The 17867-nt window shown below is 30.5% G+C and overlaps 2 protein-coding genes across 2 annotated transcripts; both read left to right on the top strand.

Moving 5' to 3' along the window:
- The first annotated feature begins 5103 nt into the window (after positions 1-5103).
- LOC137820510 (gamma-soluble NSF attachment protein) lies at positions 5104-13309 on the top strand. Its single transcript, XM_068624634.1, has 9 exons — positions 5104-5272; positions 5729-5796; positions 5899-5983; positions 6124-6282; positions 7573-7710; positions 9277-9355; positions 11620-11699; positions 11990-12119; positions 13032-13309. The coding sequence occupies exons 1-9, from the start codon at positions 5226-5228 to the stop codon at positions 13137-13139; spliced, it is 894 nt and encodes a 297-aa protein (XP_068480735.1). The 5' UTR covers positions 5104-5225; the 3' UTR covers positions 13140-13309.
- A 1001-nt stretch (positions 13310-14310) lies between these two features.
- LOC137822478 (FAS1 domain-containing protein SELMODRAFT_448915-like) lies at positions 14311-15053 on the top strand. The gene has a single exon (XM_068627368.1). The coding sequence runs from the start codon at positions 14378-14380 to the stop codon at positions 15002-15004; it is 627 nt and encodes a 208-aa protein (XP_068483469.1). The 5' UTR covers positions 14311-14377; the 3' UTR covers positions 15005-15053.
- The last annotated feature ends 2814 nt before the right edge of the window (positions 15054-17867 follow it).

The raw sequence follows: 17867 nt of genomic DNA, 5'->3' as shown, positions 1-17867 counted from the left end.
AGACATTTAATACGTGGATTGAATTAGCTTAGGAGAATTTTATTTATCATATCACCTTCATTAAGTTGTTTTACACAACAAAACTACATAATAAAAGCTTATATTATTCACTCATGTAAATAAGAGAAGTGATATCCAAAAATTATCCAAAAAGATAAATATAAGTATTTTTATAATAAAAAACTAGTAAAATAAAAATGTTATTCTTTTTATAAAGAAATCAAATGTTTAAAAATATACATTTTGGGTTTTTCTCTATCATTTATTTTTTAATTCTCGTTTTTTAGAAAAATAAAAAAACAAAAATTCAGGCCCAGCCCATTAAGATTTTACCGTAAAAAAAAGATGGCAGTTTCTTCCTGCACCCCAAATTTTTCTTCCTACACCCAATAATGTTATGCAAAGACAAATTTTTCCCTAATATTTTATGAAAACCTCAAAATGCACATAACACCCATACTATACTCTTTCTTCTTCCTTTGCACACAAACAAACTCCATTATCTCTAAACGACGGTGCTTCTCTATCTCTTAGCACATGAAGGCGTTTCTGTTGTTGGTGGTTGGTTGTGTCAGCACGACTTGGTGGTGGTTCGGTGGTAAGTACTACTTGGCGGTTCTCTCCTCGGAGAAGAAGGTAAGTAAATTTTTTTTCGTTTTCAAATTTGTAGTTCCATTTTTTTGGCGAATTTTTTGTTTTCGCAATTCATATGTTATAGTTTCAAACAATGCAGTCCGCTAGGTTTACAAAACAGATAATCCACACTTTATTTTTAGCATTCTAAAATACTGAATCTGCATTATGTAAATTAATTTTTATAAAGTGACTCACATGACTTAGAGTTTGGGCTTTGGGCCCAAATATGATTTAATAATAATAATAGAATTAAAGGTCCATTGGTTAATGTGAGAAATATATATCTGATGATATACCTAATGGAAAACCTACATCTGATGGAGATTGGGAACTAAAGGCTATAGGGTTCTGTCTCTGCAAATAATAGTTGTCTCATTGTTAACCATCACGAAAGTGTGTGACAAATACGGAATTGCTAAGAGATAGATTGGGACAAAGGAGATAAAGTAACTGCTCAATTAGGATCACTCATGGATAAAGGTAAAATGCCTATTCCTTCTTGATTGTATGATTAAGTGAGAATCATGATATGATAAGATCTATTTGTGAACATAATTGTATGTGTTCAATTTACGTTTATTCATGTTTTAAACTTACACATAAATCCTGAATTGAGACATCTGTAAATCTTCCAGATTAAAGAGTCGGTAAGTTTCCAGATTGAAGGATTCGTAGTTGTCCTTGGTCTAGAGGTCGGGTTAGATCAGGTTTCAAATCTAGGAAACAGTTTCTCTACTTGTGGGGTTAAGGATATGACATCTACCCATCTCAATCCCACCAAGCAGGAGCATTGTACATTGGACCGTCCTTTTATTTTTGAGATGCAGAGACATATACTTCATCCAAATGCAGAACCTGACTCTCTTGAAGAATAATTATGAATCAATGGGATGAGAACAACTTGACATGTATGATCTATGTATAAAAAAATAGAGAAAATTCAGCATTCTTAAGTGTTCATGTTTTCACTTAAAAAGTCATGTTTTCACTTAAAAAGTCACTTCTCTTATCTGTAGGATATCTATAGATACTATTGTTAGATTGATGGATCCACCAATTCGAAATTCAAAACATGCATTATGGATTCATAAATTCATAAGTCAAAATAACTTCCAAATCCATTAATCCTTAACATAAATTTGGCTTCTAGACTCAGAAATCCATAAGTCAATAATTTATTACAAATTTGCTTCCAGAACACTCCTTATCCGAAAAACAAAATGATTTACTTACAGAACGACAAATCTGGAAATTCCATTTTCACTTTCAGATTGATCAATCCGTACTATAATCCTGGATCCCAATTTGGTAACCACAAAAACTCCCAAAAAAGATAAAAAGAAAAAAAAAAGAATGAAGCACAAAAAGCAATGAAAAAGTAGAATGACAAAAAAAAAATATTAAAAAGGAGAAAACTAGAGTCAATTTCTTTCTTCAACTCCATAGTTTCTTCATACATCTCCATGATTATTGAAAGGAGAAGAGGGTGGGGTATATGATATTTGCATGTAAATGAAAATTATTGTTTCCAATGACTACCTATTTTCACTACATTCTTTTCTCCTTTTTCTTGAAATTTTAAAATTGTTAAATATCAACCTAACATGTTTATGACTACATTCCTTTGGCAATATCCCAAAGAATATGATCAATAATAATACCTTTTTTTTATATGTTTATAATTATCTATGTCTATCTTTTTTTCCGTCACTACTAAATCCATACCCTTTCATACATGAACAAACTCAATCATTGAGAAATGAGTTACATCACTTAATAAAACATAGTTAATTTAATTATTATATTAAATGCTGTCCCAATATTGATATTAGCATAATAATTCATGCTAACATCGATCTAATTCTAACATAGAAAGTTTACTACATTCTATAAATATGCACATCATTCAATATAAAAATATGTTTTGAACATTACTTATTATCTCCGATCACTATATTTTAAATACTAATTTAGACATTAAATACTTTTTCAGATACACCGTCTCACCCGAGACCAATTACCAAGAGTTGTACAACCCCAATAAGAACATTCGAAAAGATCAAAACCTTTATGACCATAAAAAAAAGTTCATTTCTCAAGCACCTTTAATTTCTATCGTGTCTACCTAACAAAAAGTTGACCATTTTTTTAATTAAGCATGTACATTTTATGAAAAAAAAAATTATTGGTGTTTGCAAAGATGATTATGGTTGATAACACTCTTTTTATCATCTAAGCCTTTGATCGATCAAACTTTAGACAACATTTCAGTCTCTACATTTCCATAGTTCGAAACTGAGACTATGTTTCTTCTCAACTCCTAGTCAACTTACGAATGCCATTTTGATCATTGCAGTTTCAATCATTCGAGCTTGACAACAATAATGGAAATGTTATGTTGTTATTAAGATAAGTTTAACAAACTATGAACATCAACAATACTACTACTACTTAAAAGATAATAGATAAGGATGACATATTTGACAAGAGAATAACAACATAAAAAAAAAGTAATGGTGAAGTAATTATAAGAACCCTTTTGCAACCATTACAGTGTAGTAGTAGTTTCTTTAATCTTGATAATGGTAATGATACAAATTATTGATAGTGGGAAAATGGAGACCTACACAATGAGTTTGAACAATTGAATATGGACTTCATGGCTCTGCAATATTTTGTTCATGTGGAATTGGATGAAGCAGGGCTGAAGAAGAAGGTCTTGATGGTGAAGAAGGAAAGCAAGGCATAGGCAGAAGCGGAAGAGGGGGCAGAGGAGGTAATTTGGGGAGAGGTGGCAACATTGGAAGTGAAAATGCTGAAGGGTTGAGAGACCCACCAAGTGTTTGTTGGAATGACAAAGGGTTGAGAACATTTTTACTTTTAGGCTTTGAGAACAGTGGTGCAGATGAAGGTGAATTTGCTACCAAAGGCTGTGTTGGAGGCTTGTTTTTATGCAGTAACAAACGACTTGCAGATGAAATCTGAATGTTGTTGGTGTAGAGAAACATAAGAACAAATGTGATTAGTTGAAGCTTGGTGAAATTGAAAGCCATCATGTGATGTTTGATATATTAGTGCCAATGAAACTGAGATTTATAGCAGATGAAGAGTAATACATGAAGATATATTTTTTTTCTCCATAGAGAAATGTTGAGGGTACATTGGGTTTTTCCACTTGAGATTCATCTTTCATGGTATTTCTACTTAGCACCTAATTTTAAGATTGTGCTAGGTGTGAGTTTCACTTCATACATCAAAGTAGTTACTTTATAGGATTGATTAATGGTGATAGCACCTACAAACTACATGTGTTTTTGCTAAATTAAATTTGAGTAATAATAATAAAAATATATAATAGGATATGATATGGTCGAACACAAAGTGTAGTGGTTAATAGATTTTATGTTTACTTATATGAAAAATGTTAATAATAAAAAATACAATTAATAAAAAAATATAATAAAGAGTAAATTTAAAATTAAAGTGATATAAAAATTATTAAAATAATAGTTTTGTGAATTGTACGGTGGTATAATAAGCTTGCATCTAGTCTGTTCTTAAATTTTTTTATTAATAGGTATAGTCTATCTATATATCTTTGGTCTAGTCCCCCATATTTTTGTATTTTCTTTATTTTATTTTTTTTAATAATATTTTTTTCATATGATGGCAAGTGATTGTTGTTACTTGAGGTGTATAGCTTAGATGTCAAGTAACATATAAAAAAAAAAAATTGTAGAATGCGTGTAGAAAATAAATGGATTTCAAATAAAAAATATGATAAAATACAATTTTATTTAACCTTTATAATTATTATAAAATACTATTTCTGTCCTTTATAATTATATTACTCAAATCATTTATAATTTTTAAATAACTATAACATTAACTTTTGTTCATTTAATGATTAAATTCGCACCTATTTACAATGAAAGATCATTTACCTACTTAATAATTAAATAATGATGTAAGAAATTAAAGAAGAATTAGTGTATAATAAACTAGTGGTATTTAAATTCTGTGTATAATAAACTAGTGGTATTTAAATTCCGTGTACTTAAGCGTATAATAAACTAGTGTATAATAAACTAGTGGTATAATAATTAATAAACTTTAGTCTTTAAAAAATCAATAAATTTGATTTAGTCCTAAAAAGTGTATCCCATTGTTAAATTCTGTGAAATCATATTAAATTGTAATGTTTAACATCTAATTTGACACTAATTTATATTTTAGTATGATGGATTTGACGATTAATTTCAAAGTTTAGAAATCAATTATTCTTTTTGCACAACAATAATTGAATCATGTTATTTTCTTTGTTTGCTATATTCTCATGAATTTTACAAAATTGAAGAATAAATTATTAATAATTAAATATTTTAATTGGTTCAAATTTATTAAACTTTTTTTTCTGCATAAAATTTGTTAATTTGTTATAGGACCGAAGTACGTAATTTATTTAATAAAGTGTGCCACGTGGTAGGATGTGTGTGGACCCAAAGAAGCGTGTTCGCTGGGTGAGTTGGCTCGCACACTTGAATCGGAGGGACTGAAGAAGACGCACGCAAGCTCTCAATCGACCAACCATGGCGGCTTCTGATCCCAACAAGTTGCTCACCAAAGCTGATAAACTGTCTGTTCATCTTCTCTTTCCATTGCCTTTTCCTTGTTTTCTGTTCAAATCAATTTCGCAATTTCATTTTCAAATGCCACTGTCGATTTCGCTGCAGCTAGGTTTAATTTTTAAATCGTCTGGGTTTTCGCTGCAGCAATCTTATATAATCTGTGTTTTTTTCACTTCGATGATATAAATTGATGCAGCAGCAGTACACAATTTTGTTTCTTAGGATGATTTGTCCTAATGATGTTGAAATCATAGTGATGATGAAATTGCTATTGATCAAGTCTTTGTTCTTGAGGATTTCATTAATTTGATTCTGTTTTTAAGTTATTTGAGTTAATCAGCTCTCACCATTGTACTTACTTCTTATTCTCAATATGATTTAACTGTGGTTAAGCCCGTTGATTCTAGGACATTGTAGTTATGTTTTTTTTTTATCCATGTTGTTACCTTTCTTTTTCAATGCAGAACAACACTCAGTCTCACGAGGTGGAGTGCGGATTGGAAAAGTGCTACTGCTCTTTATGAGCAAGCAGGTAAAGTATTCAAGCTTCCTTAATATTTGATTATTTGTGATAAAGGAAATTTGGGGAGAAGATTGGTTAGGGGTAATCTGATAAACTCTTTTTCTGTTTCAGCTAATGGGTTTCGAGTTGGCAGGAACTATGAGAAAGCCAAAATATCATATGAGAAAGCTTCAAAAGGACAAGAGATGCTTTCATCGTATCCTTATATCATATGATTTATGGTTTCGTTCTTCGATTTGTTCCATTAAGGAGAAAAACAATATTACTTTACTGTATAGTATTATTAGATTCACTCTGTTAATCTGTCTATATGTCTTTCCTTGACAAGTAAACCAGACCTTGGGATGCAGCTAAGCACATGGAATCTGCCGCTGCTTTGGCAAAGGATCTAAGTAACTGGCAGGAAGTTGGGGACTTCTATCGAAGGGCATCTGAATTGTACATGGAGTGTGGGAGACCACAACCTGCTTCAGATGCCCTTGCAAAGGGAGCCCGGTAAACAGATTGTTTCCTTTACCCTCGTGTTTTGCAACAAAATTCTATGTTTCATTGTAGTTGTTATTATTATCAACCAACTCGCCACCAACTTCTTAAGAAATTCATAATGTGAAAGCCCTAACGGTAACTTGCATCTATCCCTTGGGAACATATAGGATGCTAAAACCTTGTTGTAGTATGTTGTAAATATCGGATTATTAAGATAAAAATCTCCACAGTGATTAAGAGAAAATATCTTTAGAATCTTTCTATTTGTTTCAACATATTTTTATTTCTTTATTTTAAAGTGTTTGATTGTTATAAGTAGAGGAGATGGAAGTGTAATCGGCATGGTTGTTATCAATAAAATAATTCTTTATTTTCTTACATAGTTATAGTTATACAAGTAAGAACAAAACTCACTTTTCAAGTTGATTTTATGAGACTGAGTTAAACATAAAGTCTAATTTAAAGACGAAATTAGAGCCTTTTCTAGTAAGATTTGACCTATTGTGTCACTTGCTATTAAACTACTGACTAGTATATAGTTCTATGCAGGAGAGTTTAGTTCTTTGTGTGGGATGTGTTGAGGTCCCATATCCACTAGAAATATGGGCAAATTATATTATATAAAAACAAACCTTGTCTCGCAAACTGGTTTTGTGATGTCGAATTATACTTAAAGTTTACTTCCTAAGATAGTGGGTATTTTACAGAGTCCTTTGGTAAATATTTTTTGTAGTTTATATATGAAGGCTAAAATATGTTTAATTTATAAAGCCTTAGTCACTTTCGAAAATTTGCTTCTATCGCATTTGGATTGCTTTGGGATGAATTTTTATGCCGTAGCTGTTTCTGAAGGGCTTTCATTTCAGATACGAAAAGGATTGGGAAGCATTCCTGCTTTCATGATCTTTTCAACCTCTCAACTTGTTTCCTTTAGTCTTAAATCACAGCTGTGTTCCCTCCCTTTTTCTCTTTAATAAAATTCCTTTCTACTAAGGAAGAGTTGGCATCAAACTTTTTTTTTTTCAGTTGATGGCTATTACAACAAAACATTTATTTTAGTCAATAGAAATTATTAGAAGTCATGCAAACAAGTCTGTTAAATTCAACACATCATGATGGCTCTCATATCATATTTATCTCATTATGTACTGCAGTTCAGCAGAATGCAGATGCTGTACGTAAAAAACATAATTAGTGTATATATTACATCTATATTTACAATACTGTATGAGTATGATGTCTATATATATTATTTCACCACAATCAATAAGTTTCATAATACCTTCCCCCCCTCTGTAGTGCTTTGGAAGATAGCATGCCTGAAGAAGCTATTCAGCTATATACAGATGCTTGTACAATTCTTGAGGATGATGGAAGAGAACAAATGGCCTTTGACCTATATCGTGCTGCGACTAATGTTTATGTAAAACTTGAAAAGTAAGTTTTTAATTAGAACTTAAAAGTTGAGGCATTACATTTTGATGGTACTTAGAATATGATGAAGTAAACTTATCTTCCACTGTTTTTCCATAAATTTGTTTTACTTTTGTATATTGGCATTGCTGACACGGCATAAGTTGGATACTATAGTTGACTCTTAAAAACACAATGTAACATGGATGGAGTTTGGTATTGCATTTAATGAGGAGCTCTACTCTAGAAAGATCCATAAGTACAAGGCCCTGTGCATCGATTTTTTCCTATCATGTACATATATGTCAATATCCTGCAGAAATGTCTATATTTTCATTCTGTTAATTTCATCCCTATTAATGTTCAACTTGTTGCATGTGATGTACTATACATGTTATTGAGCTGTTTTAATGAAATTGAAATAGAACGGTAAATTAATTAAATAATTTAAGGCCCAAAAGTTGGGGTCTGGGAATCAGATGAATTGGAGTTTCAAAGTATGTAAGGCTTTCAGTCACTTTCTAGCAATGATGTGATGATAAAGTGACAATTTGGCAGTTTGGGTGCTGTGAATAGCAATGTTTAGCTTCTCAAACTCTTCATTCAAACAATCACTGGTTGAAAGAAGACTTATTTTGCCTGAATTCTAAACCAGTCAAGAATGAAGACATTTATCAGAGGAAAAATAAAACTCATTACACATGAAGATTTTTCACAGTATAGACTCTGGTTTCAACTAAACTGAGGGCCACCACTATTTTTTGAATTCACACCCAACTGAAACAACTAATCAATATCTAATCTAAGAAATTTGCTAAAATAACATGAAAAACAAAAAATCAAGAAGACTAGAAGTTTATTTAACCACACCAAGCACATCTGACACCAACAACATACTACTGGGATGTAAAAATAGTTTATCAAAGAGTTGAATGGTTATCTTGCATTAAAATGAGGTCATAATACTTTTCTTCCTACCTTAAGCTTATTATTTTCTTTACCCACTTGCATCTTGCTTTTTCTCTTTTCTATAATTGTGTCTTTGTTCAACACTTAGTTTGGTACTTTGAATTTTCTGGAGTTTTGGGTGAGTTCTAGATTCTTGGACCAGCTCTTGTTGATTACCTTTTCTAGCTTTGGTAGAAGTAAATAAACAGTTTTTTTAGGGAAATATGAAATGTATGCTAATGCTTGGGGCATTTGGCTATGTGTGCGCGCATCTTTTATGGAGATTTCTTTGAATGAGTAATTTCTCTAGGAGAAGATTAGTCATTTGGTTTCTACTTGATGTAAGGCTTGTAATCTTCTAAGAGGGGCTTTCCTTACAGATAGGGACTGGGAAACTCTATTTGTTGATTTTCCCCTTTTTTCCTCCCAGGAGGGATTCTTATAGAAATCTTTTCTCTTTTCTTTTTGTATAAAAAGAAATATGGCAACCAGTTAGGCAAGAACCACTAGTTTTGGAAGCTAAATTGATGTTTTTTGCAGAATGTTAATACACCGATTATTTTCACAAGTGCAAATTCTGAACATTTCAATTCTTGTATGTTGACTTGCATATTTCATCGGGTTTGCTTTCTTAATACACAGATATACAGATGCAGCATCTTTCTTGTTGAGATTGGGCTTGGCAGCTGACAAGTGTAATGCTACCAATAGCCAGAGCAAGGTTTGGAATGTTTTTTATTTTGTTTTCTGTATCATAAGTCATATCTTATAATCAGAGACTTGAAAAAGAAAATAATTGGTAATAGGTAGGCCTTCTGAACAGATATGCTGGAACTTTGTAAGTATGACAAAAAGTACTGAAGACTATGATGTGGCAGTTTTGGTGTTTTAAGTAAGAGTGTCTGCTTTATTGTGTTTTATTTATTTGGAAGACTATATTAATAATATCTGTTCATAGTGGCATTAATTATGCCTGTGGCATTTGGAACTTGAATCTATAGAAAAAGTGGAGCACTGGGATGGTAACTTTTAAGCTTTAATTTGATATTAATTTTGGTCAATGTTGGAGTTGGAGTTGGAGGTTTGAAGCAATGCATTTGCTACCAAAAGAATTAATAATCCTCTAAACTGGTTTTACAGAGCAGTATTTCAAAAAATGTATGGAGGTAGCTTAATGTGATAGTTTGGTATTACTGAGGAATCTATTATGCTTGGGGGGTAGGGGGTTCTTTTTTCTTTCTTTCAGTGTATTTTTTTTCCTTTCTTGAGAGGATATGTCATCCTTTCTGATTATATGTGTTCCTATAATGAAATATATATATAGTATTAACTATTAAGTAATTAGGACACTGTTGAGTGTTTAAGTACTTAGTTTACTTTGATGCACCCAGGATAAACTGTATTCTCCTTTATGGTTTCATATAGTATTATTATTAAATATGTTCTCTGTCATATCTCCTTAGTTTTCTGTATGTACCCAAGATAAACTGCATTTGTGTCTTTATGTCGACATTTTATTAAGTAGAGCTACAGGGTCAACTTATTTACTAAACCATAGTGAGTAATGATTTAAATGTGTTTCCTTTCTGTCACATCTCTGTTTTCTCATTTCTCTGTCCCTAAAATTCTAGTTATTTTCAAGAAATTTGATCCTCAAAGAACCTTACTGGTGGCGCACTTGTGCAGTGAGTTAAAGAAATCATTACCAAGCTCAAGTAAAATAATTTTTTATTTTATTTCTTTAAATAAACAGAATTTATAAAGAAAGAAGAGAAAGATATAGCTAAAGACGAAAGAAATCATCGAGAGAAAAAGATGACAACAAAATAAAGTTTAAGGGGGTGTTTGGCCCGGCATTTTTCCTCCTTAAAAGAAGTTAGGCAGCCACACACTCTTTTCATAAAAGTACTTAAAAATATAAACTGCCTATTTTTTTAGAAGAAACATGGAAAATAAAGGAGCTTTTATAAAGGTGACCCTGGTCGCCTTTTTTAACTTACACAGAATTTTTCCTGATGACCTACTTCCAATCTGGTCATGCATATATTGTTTAATTAGTTATCCAAGTGCCTTCCTACGTTCATATTGTTATTCCGTCATGCGTATAGATTTTTCCATTTTTAAAAATTATAAGTTTTAAACATTTGTATATTGATATTTTTATTATCTTTAAATCAAACTATGTAAATTATACTAATTTTACACATTTTTTATTTTATAAATATACTTTTTTTACTTATGAGATAATTGGTTTTAGAACAAAACTACATTTTTATATTCTTTTACCAAATAGCTTTTAACATAAAAGAAACTTTTAAATTAAAAGAGAAATTAACAAACAATTTTTAGAGAACTTAAAAGTAGATTTTAAGTAAAAAAATTGGGTGAAATGAACCTTAAAATGAAATAAAAAAAGGCTGAAAAAAAGCTCAAGTAAACTAATATTTTAAACTTTTAACTCCAAATTGGTTTTGGACCATTAGCTGTCTGTCAGAAGCTTTAGATTGCATGCATTGTGTTTCTTTTTGGCTTCATCTCTCCAAGTTTAATCCTTCACTAATAAAATCTGAGGCTAAATTTTATGTTGCAAAGTCTGGGCAACAGTCATACTCTACCATGAAATGTGCTTAGCATTGTTGTAATCTTTTAGGTTCTCCAGAACTCATTGCATGATGAATTTCAAATATCTAGAATTAGAGCAGCCGGCACTGTTATTCATCATTGTTGATTGTATTAAGAACATATAAATTAGCACTTGGAAACTTGGATGCAAGTTGAAGGCAATGGATAAGCATCCTTTGTTCGAATATTGTTGACTAAAAATTATTTCCTTGAAACTCTTCGTGTTGTGCTTGGTTTTGTTCCACATGTTTACATGGCCAGGTCCAAGGCTAGAAATAAGAGAGTTGTGTCGGACAGTAGAAGGCACAATTTCTCATATATTAATTTGTGATAAACTTTCTCATATACCTTGTCATAATGCAGGCATATCTCAGTGCAATTGTTATCTACCTTTATGCTCATGACTTTAAGCAAGCTGAGAAGTGCTATAACGACTGTTCTCAGTAAGTTTCTGACTCCTTGTAATTCTGCTAAGTAGCTGCAAACTCGAACAGTGTGTGTGTGTGATATGGATCATTGTTGCATTGAATTTGTCATCATTGTTTTTGTTGGTGTACCTGTTATTGGCTTTTCTTCTTTTGATTTCTAACTCTAATTTTCTCTTGTTCCTAGCATAAATTGCATGGTAAAGTTTCTGCTTTTAAAAAATGGAGACTTTTTTGTTTTATCCTCAGCTATATTGAATTTGATTAAATCGATGAATAAATGGGCATAAATGTTTTTGGTACTCTAGGGTTGATGCTTTTCTCAAAAGTGACCAGAATCGTTGTGCTAGCAAGCTACTTGCTGCCTACACAGATGGAGATATTGAAGAAATCAAACGTATTGCTCAGTCGAGTGGTATTTCACATCTTGACCATGTGGTAAGTGATTTAGTACATAAGTTCTTATGGAACCAGAGTTAAGTGAAAGTAAAACATAATGAATACAATCTAGCTGTAGAAACTTGAGGGTTGTTGTCATGATGTTAGGTTTTCCTCTGATTGAATCCATAAATTAAATAGATCCCAGATCCAATCCAATTTTTTATTTTCCAGTTGGTTTCAAGGGTTACCTGCTATAGTGACTCGATGATCTTGTTGCCCTGCACATTACTTTGCTTAAAATCTCTTAACCCTAAAATGTATAATTCGTGGTAACAATATGTCGTTAGACTTGTTTTATAGCATAACCAGATTATCAGATCTAAAGTAAATGTAAGGGGGAAAGATCTGATACCTGTTGTCTGTTCTGAGAATTCCTGGCATGGCTTCAGATCTTTTTCTTTTTGTAAACTCTAGCAATTCTGAGGAATACGGCCGTCCTGCTATGTTGCAAGCTGCCTCGGTTCTTGACATACAACTTCAGTCTCCTCAGTTTATTTATTAAACCTCCTAATCATTGTTTCTTTCTTAACTCTATCTGTATCCTCCTATAACCCATGGAGCACAATGCATCTGTAAACTACTTTGACGATGACTCAGCTCAACATTGATTCTCTTACTGTTTACACAATCTGTCAGTTCTCCTAGGACTTTTTCATAACAAGAAAACCTTACTTTTCAAGAAGCTTCTCATGGTTTCAGCTCTTGTTATTTCTTTCTGTGCTTTCACCAGTCCTCTTGTTTTAACCTGCCTCTTATTTGACATCCTATTTTGCCATTGTCAACTGCTTGCAAATTTTATGCGACATACGCAATCTTCAACCAGTAGCTACTGATTCTATTACTTTTATTGATGGGGTTTATATATGTGGACTCAACTTTTCATGACACTTTGGAGTGCATTGTCTGCAGATCATTAAGCTTGCGAGGAAACTTCCAACAGGTGATGTGAGTGCATTCAAGGCCAACAATGCTGCTGAAGAAGATGATGACCCACTTGATGAAGACGACCTGACTTAAACTCTGATTGTGTTCTTATATGTGTCCATTTATAGGAGTGTTGATGAACCCATTTCAATTTTATGAGTAAATTGAATTGATCAGTATATATTGGTTTTTGTATAAAATATTTTGTTTTCTTGCGTGTAATGCAGTGCAGGTAATAAGAGGAGAGCTTCTTTTTTTCGTAAGCGTATTTTTATTTATGCGTGTAATGTTAATCCTTCAAATTAGACATCTCATGACTCAAATGTCACTTTTATTACTAAGATGAATTTATGCAATTGAAACTTAAAATCTCATATTTTTATCCGTGAGAATCTAATTTTGATTCAGTTGAAACCCTAAACCTAAAATTTGATAGTTAAAAAGACAGTTTAATTAAGCTAATTTTAAATTCAATCATGGGTACTGTCATTGTAAATATGTTGTCTAATAAAATAGTACTTTGCTATTTATTTTCTATTTATAGTTATATATTAACGAAAACACATGTACTTTTATTTATATTTTTATTATATTAAAAATATATATAATTTTATTACTTTTATGAATAATTAATTAAGAAAAGAAAAATAATACAATTTAATATATATATATATATTATATAATTTTGTAAGCAGTATTAAAAAATATATAGTTATTATTTTTGAAAAGAAAAATCATTTAGTTATTTTGAAATGAAGGTTATTCAATTACTTATTTATTAAATAAAATTATTTTTTATTTATTAAAGAGTGAAATTCTTCGATGACACTAAAAGTAGTTACCAAATATTAATGGTATAAATATGGGAAAATAGTTAAAAAAAACTAAATAATTAAGCTAATACCAAATTTAACTTAAGCAATCCCTTTGAAAATAAAGGATAAAAAGAAACTTCAATATGATCATTGAAATAATTATAAAAGTTATAAAAACATAGAAAAAAATTTGTAGATAAAGTTTCTTAAATATTTATTAGTATTTTTCAATAAGAATCATAACTTCACTTCCTTAACTTAAATTTGATTTTAACACAAAATTAGTAAGATTGATACAAATAAATAAAAACTATCTAACAAATTGCATTTAAGTGTTGCTAAAAGTATTAAGCAGTTGTTGGGAAAAATTGAATCAGCAACTGGGTTATTGAAGAAGCATATAGAACTAGAATTTGAGTGCTCCATTTTTGCTAAGGAAAAGAGAGAACTCTTATTCTTTCTTCTTTCTTCTTTCCAAGAAACACACTCTTCCACTTCCTCTTCCTCTTGCTCACAATGATGCAAAACCTCATCTTCTTCATCTTTATCCTCATAATGGTGAACCACACCACTTCAACACCCGTTCCACCACCACCCTCTCCACCGAGGCAACAAGTCAACAACATTCTCGACGCGTTGATAGGCGCCGGCGACTTCAGCACCTGGGTCTCAATCCTCTCCTCCCCCAACGCCACCATCCTTCCGGTCAGCGCCACGCTCTTCGTCCCACGCGACGCCGCCGTCGACCGTCCTCCACCCGATCCCCTCCTACTCCCCTACCACGTTGTCCCCCAGCGCCTCCCCTTCTCCGACCTCCTCCTCCTCCCCCGCCGCGCCCGCCTCCCTACCCTCCTCGCCGACAAAACCATCTCCGTCACCGACAACTCCCCCGCCAACTTCTCCCTCGACCACACCCCCCTCACCCACCCCGACCTCTTCTCCTCCCCCTCCCTTGCCGTCCACGGCGTCCAGTCCTTCCTCGACTACTCCCTCTTCGGCGACGGCCTCCCGCCTCCTCCGCCCTTCCTCCCCGGCGGCCACACCATCGGCTCCGCCCGGAACCCAGGTGCGTCCTCCTCCCGCCTCAACGTCGTCGTTTTGGTTCCCCTCTTCTCTTTCGTTGTTCCACTGCTACTATCCTAGGGTTATTCAATCTCTTCATTTCAAGAAAATTGAAAGAAATTGAGTGAGCTTTCCAACATTTCTTACTAATTTCAACCATTTTTCTTTCCTTTTTTTAGATTTTTATTACACGTTACGCATTCCATTCTTTCGTTCTGCATGCGCTGCACTTTTTTGTGGGTCCCTCTTTCATCTCAACGACGTCGTTCTATCAAACCTAATTCAAACAACTTTTAACTAATACGTCTCTGTTAAGTCATTTACTTTTTTCAATTTTTAATTCTCTAATGAATTTACATGAATTCTTGTATGAAATTCAATATTTTTTTTTTAATTTTACCTATATTTAATTTATTTTAGAGTACTGATGTGTTGATATATCGTATTATAATTAGAAAAAAAATATTTTATTAAAATAAAACAATTTTAAAATTACATTCATCAAATCATAATTATAAATCAGCACATTTTGAATATAGTGTCAAAGTATCATTTTTTTTTTCTATTATCTTTTGACGCGATTTTGATACGTTGTAATAACTCACTTTTAATTTTATTTTAGTAAACAACTTAGTTTCACTTACAGTATTCATGATGTGATTTGATTTTTAATAAAAAATATATTTAAATTAAATATAAAAATTATGTGGTTTGATTTAAGATATTAATTTTTTTTGTAATCAAGCCAATTTGATTTTATTAGGATTAGTTTTATAGTTTTTTTTTATATATTTTTTTTATCGAATTTAGATTATGTAATATTATATTATATATCATGATTAATACTTTTATTTATATTTGATTTTAAGTAATTAAATGTGTACTTTCTTTAACATTGTGTACATTATTTAATAATTTGTTTAAACACATTGTAATTTTTTTACTAGAAAATAAAGTAAAATAAAATATAAAGTTACTGGCCGTCCTTTTAAAGTATTACACGAAATTCAGAATAAAAACATTAAAATTAATTTCTCTATATCGTTTTTTATCAGAAATATTTTATTTTATTTTAAAAAATAAATAAATTAATAACCTAACATTCAGACTATTAATTTAACTTTTACTCCAGTTCATTTATATGTTAAATATATTAGTATAGTGCACAAATTTAAGACATGATATTAAATTTGTTTGTACCCATGTCTTATCTATAAGTGAAATAATAATTAATATAATAGTATTTAAGTGAAATAATAAGTAATGTAAAAATAAACTAAACCAAACACTCAATTCTAAAAAATAATCCAAATTGATATAAAAATTTCCAATTTTAATAGGTTCTAAATTTATTTTATTGATTACTGCGTAAAATTATCTCACTTAATTTATAAGACATTGGCCAAAAAATAAACAAACTTTAATATATATATATATATATATATAATTATATACAAAATATTATTAAAGTATTTTACTCAATAACTTATATTCACGTAAAATTTTCTTATATTCTTGTAAATATATTTTAAAAAAATTACTTTGACAAGTGTATATATTGAAAACATAAGTTTACACTTATAATATAATACAATAGAATTACAAAATTGCTTCATTTCAATAAAAAAAATCTCTTTAGTTATAATTTAATGCATGATTGTTAATAAAAGAACACTTTTGATTGTCTCACTCTTTTTAACCCACAATATGTTTTCCTTCTAATATAAGTTATTTCTTTTTATCTATAAAATTTAAATTGTTCTTTAAAGTTATCTGTTCTAACAATTTCACACACTATATAAACTTGTTATAAATTTACTAAGAAAAGTTATAAAATTTGAGATGTTAAATAAGTGAATCCAATGACAACGTATTATTACTTGGATTACCTATGAGTTTTAGCATGAGAAGTTGTAAAACCACTCATTATTGCTAATATTCAACTCTAGCTCAAAATAAAATAAAAATAGTATCAAAGTCAATATCTAAGTTTTTTCAAAGTAACACGACAAAAGCTAATGTTTTTAACAGAAGGAAAATATTATTTTCTAAAAAAGACACACCGCAAACAAATTATTAAATAAAAATTATATATTAATTAAATTAAATATTATTTTAAATTTTTTTAAAAATTATTAGTATCTAAAATATTTTTCATTATCAATAAATAGTTTTTAAATTAATAGTTAGTATCAATTTAAGAATTATTTATTAGTAATAAAAAATATTTTAAATAACAATAATTTTTTAATCTTTAAAATAGTATCTAATTTAGTTAGTATATTAATTTTATTTTTAGAATTAATTTATATTTAATGGAGGAAATATGTTTATAATTGTTTAAAAAACAACATTTATAGAAAATAATGTTTCTCAGGATTTTGGTTAAATTTCTTACGGAAACATTCACATTGATTGGCAAATTTTCCGTGTTAACATTAAACCTTTATTGAAAAAATACCATGTTATCCTTATTAAATCATTTAAATGTGTTTATAACTTAAAGTTTTTAGTTAAAGCAAAATTACTTTTTAATCTCTAGAAAATTTATATAAATATTTCAAATGATACTTTTGACCAATCAAATAAAACTTAATCATTTCTAGCAATCATAGTTCGCAATACTTTTAATTCTCACAAATCATAATTTCTCAGTATGAAAAAAAAATCTGGTACAAAACGTCCCCTTAGGTGTATTCGAAAAAATAAATATATGTTAATTATTTTTTGGTAGATAATTATATAATCACGATCAAGTAATAGAAGTATGAAAAAAAGTTGAGACATGAAATTCAATCTGTCTATCGGCTTTCAAAAAGATGAATCTATTAACAGTGGAATTAAATGTGTAATTTTCCGTCAAAATTCAAAGAAATGAGTGAATTCAAGAATACCCTTTACATTATATATACATTTTTCTTAAATAACATTTGATTCTCTCATG

Source organism: Phaseolus vulgaris, chromosome 9, assembly GCF_000499845.2.
Source record: "Phaseolus vulgaris cultivar G19833 chromosome 9, P. vulgaris v2.0, whole genome shotgun sequence".
Classification (NCBI taxonomy): Eukaryota; Viridiplantae; Streptophyta; class Magnoliopsida; order Fabales; family Fabaceae; genus Phaseolus; species Phaseolus vulgaris.
This window is presented reverse-complemented; position numbering and strand designations above follow the sequence as displayed.

What these genes read in the sequence shown, in the direction of transcription:
- LOC137822478 (XM_068627368.1), top strand. Translation starts at nt 14,378, where the DNA reads ATGATGCAAAACCTCATCTTCTTCATCTTTATCCTCATAATGGTGAAC.
- LOC137820510 (XM_068624634.1), top strand. Translation starts at nt 5,226, where the DNA reads ATGGCGGCTTCTGATCCCAACAAGTTGCTCACCAAAGCTGATAAACT. An exon ending in GGACAAGAGATGCTTTCATC is followed by an intron (nt 5,984 to 6,123) that starts GTATCCTTATAT and finishes CAAGTAAACCAG; the next exon opens with ACCTTGGGATGCAGCTAAGC. An exon ending in TGCTATAACGACTGTTCTCA is followed by an intron (nt 11,700 to 11,989) that starts GTAAGTTTCTGA and finishes TTGGTACTCTAG; the next exon opens with GGTTGATGCTTTTCTCAAAA.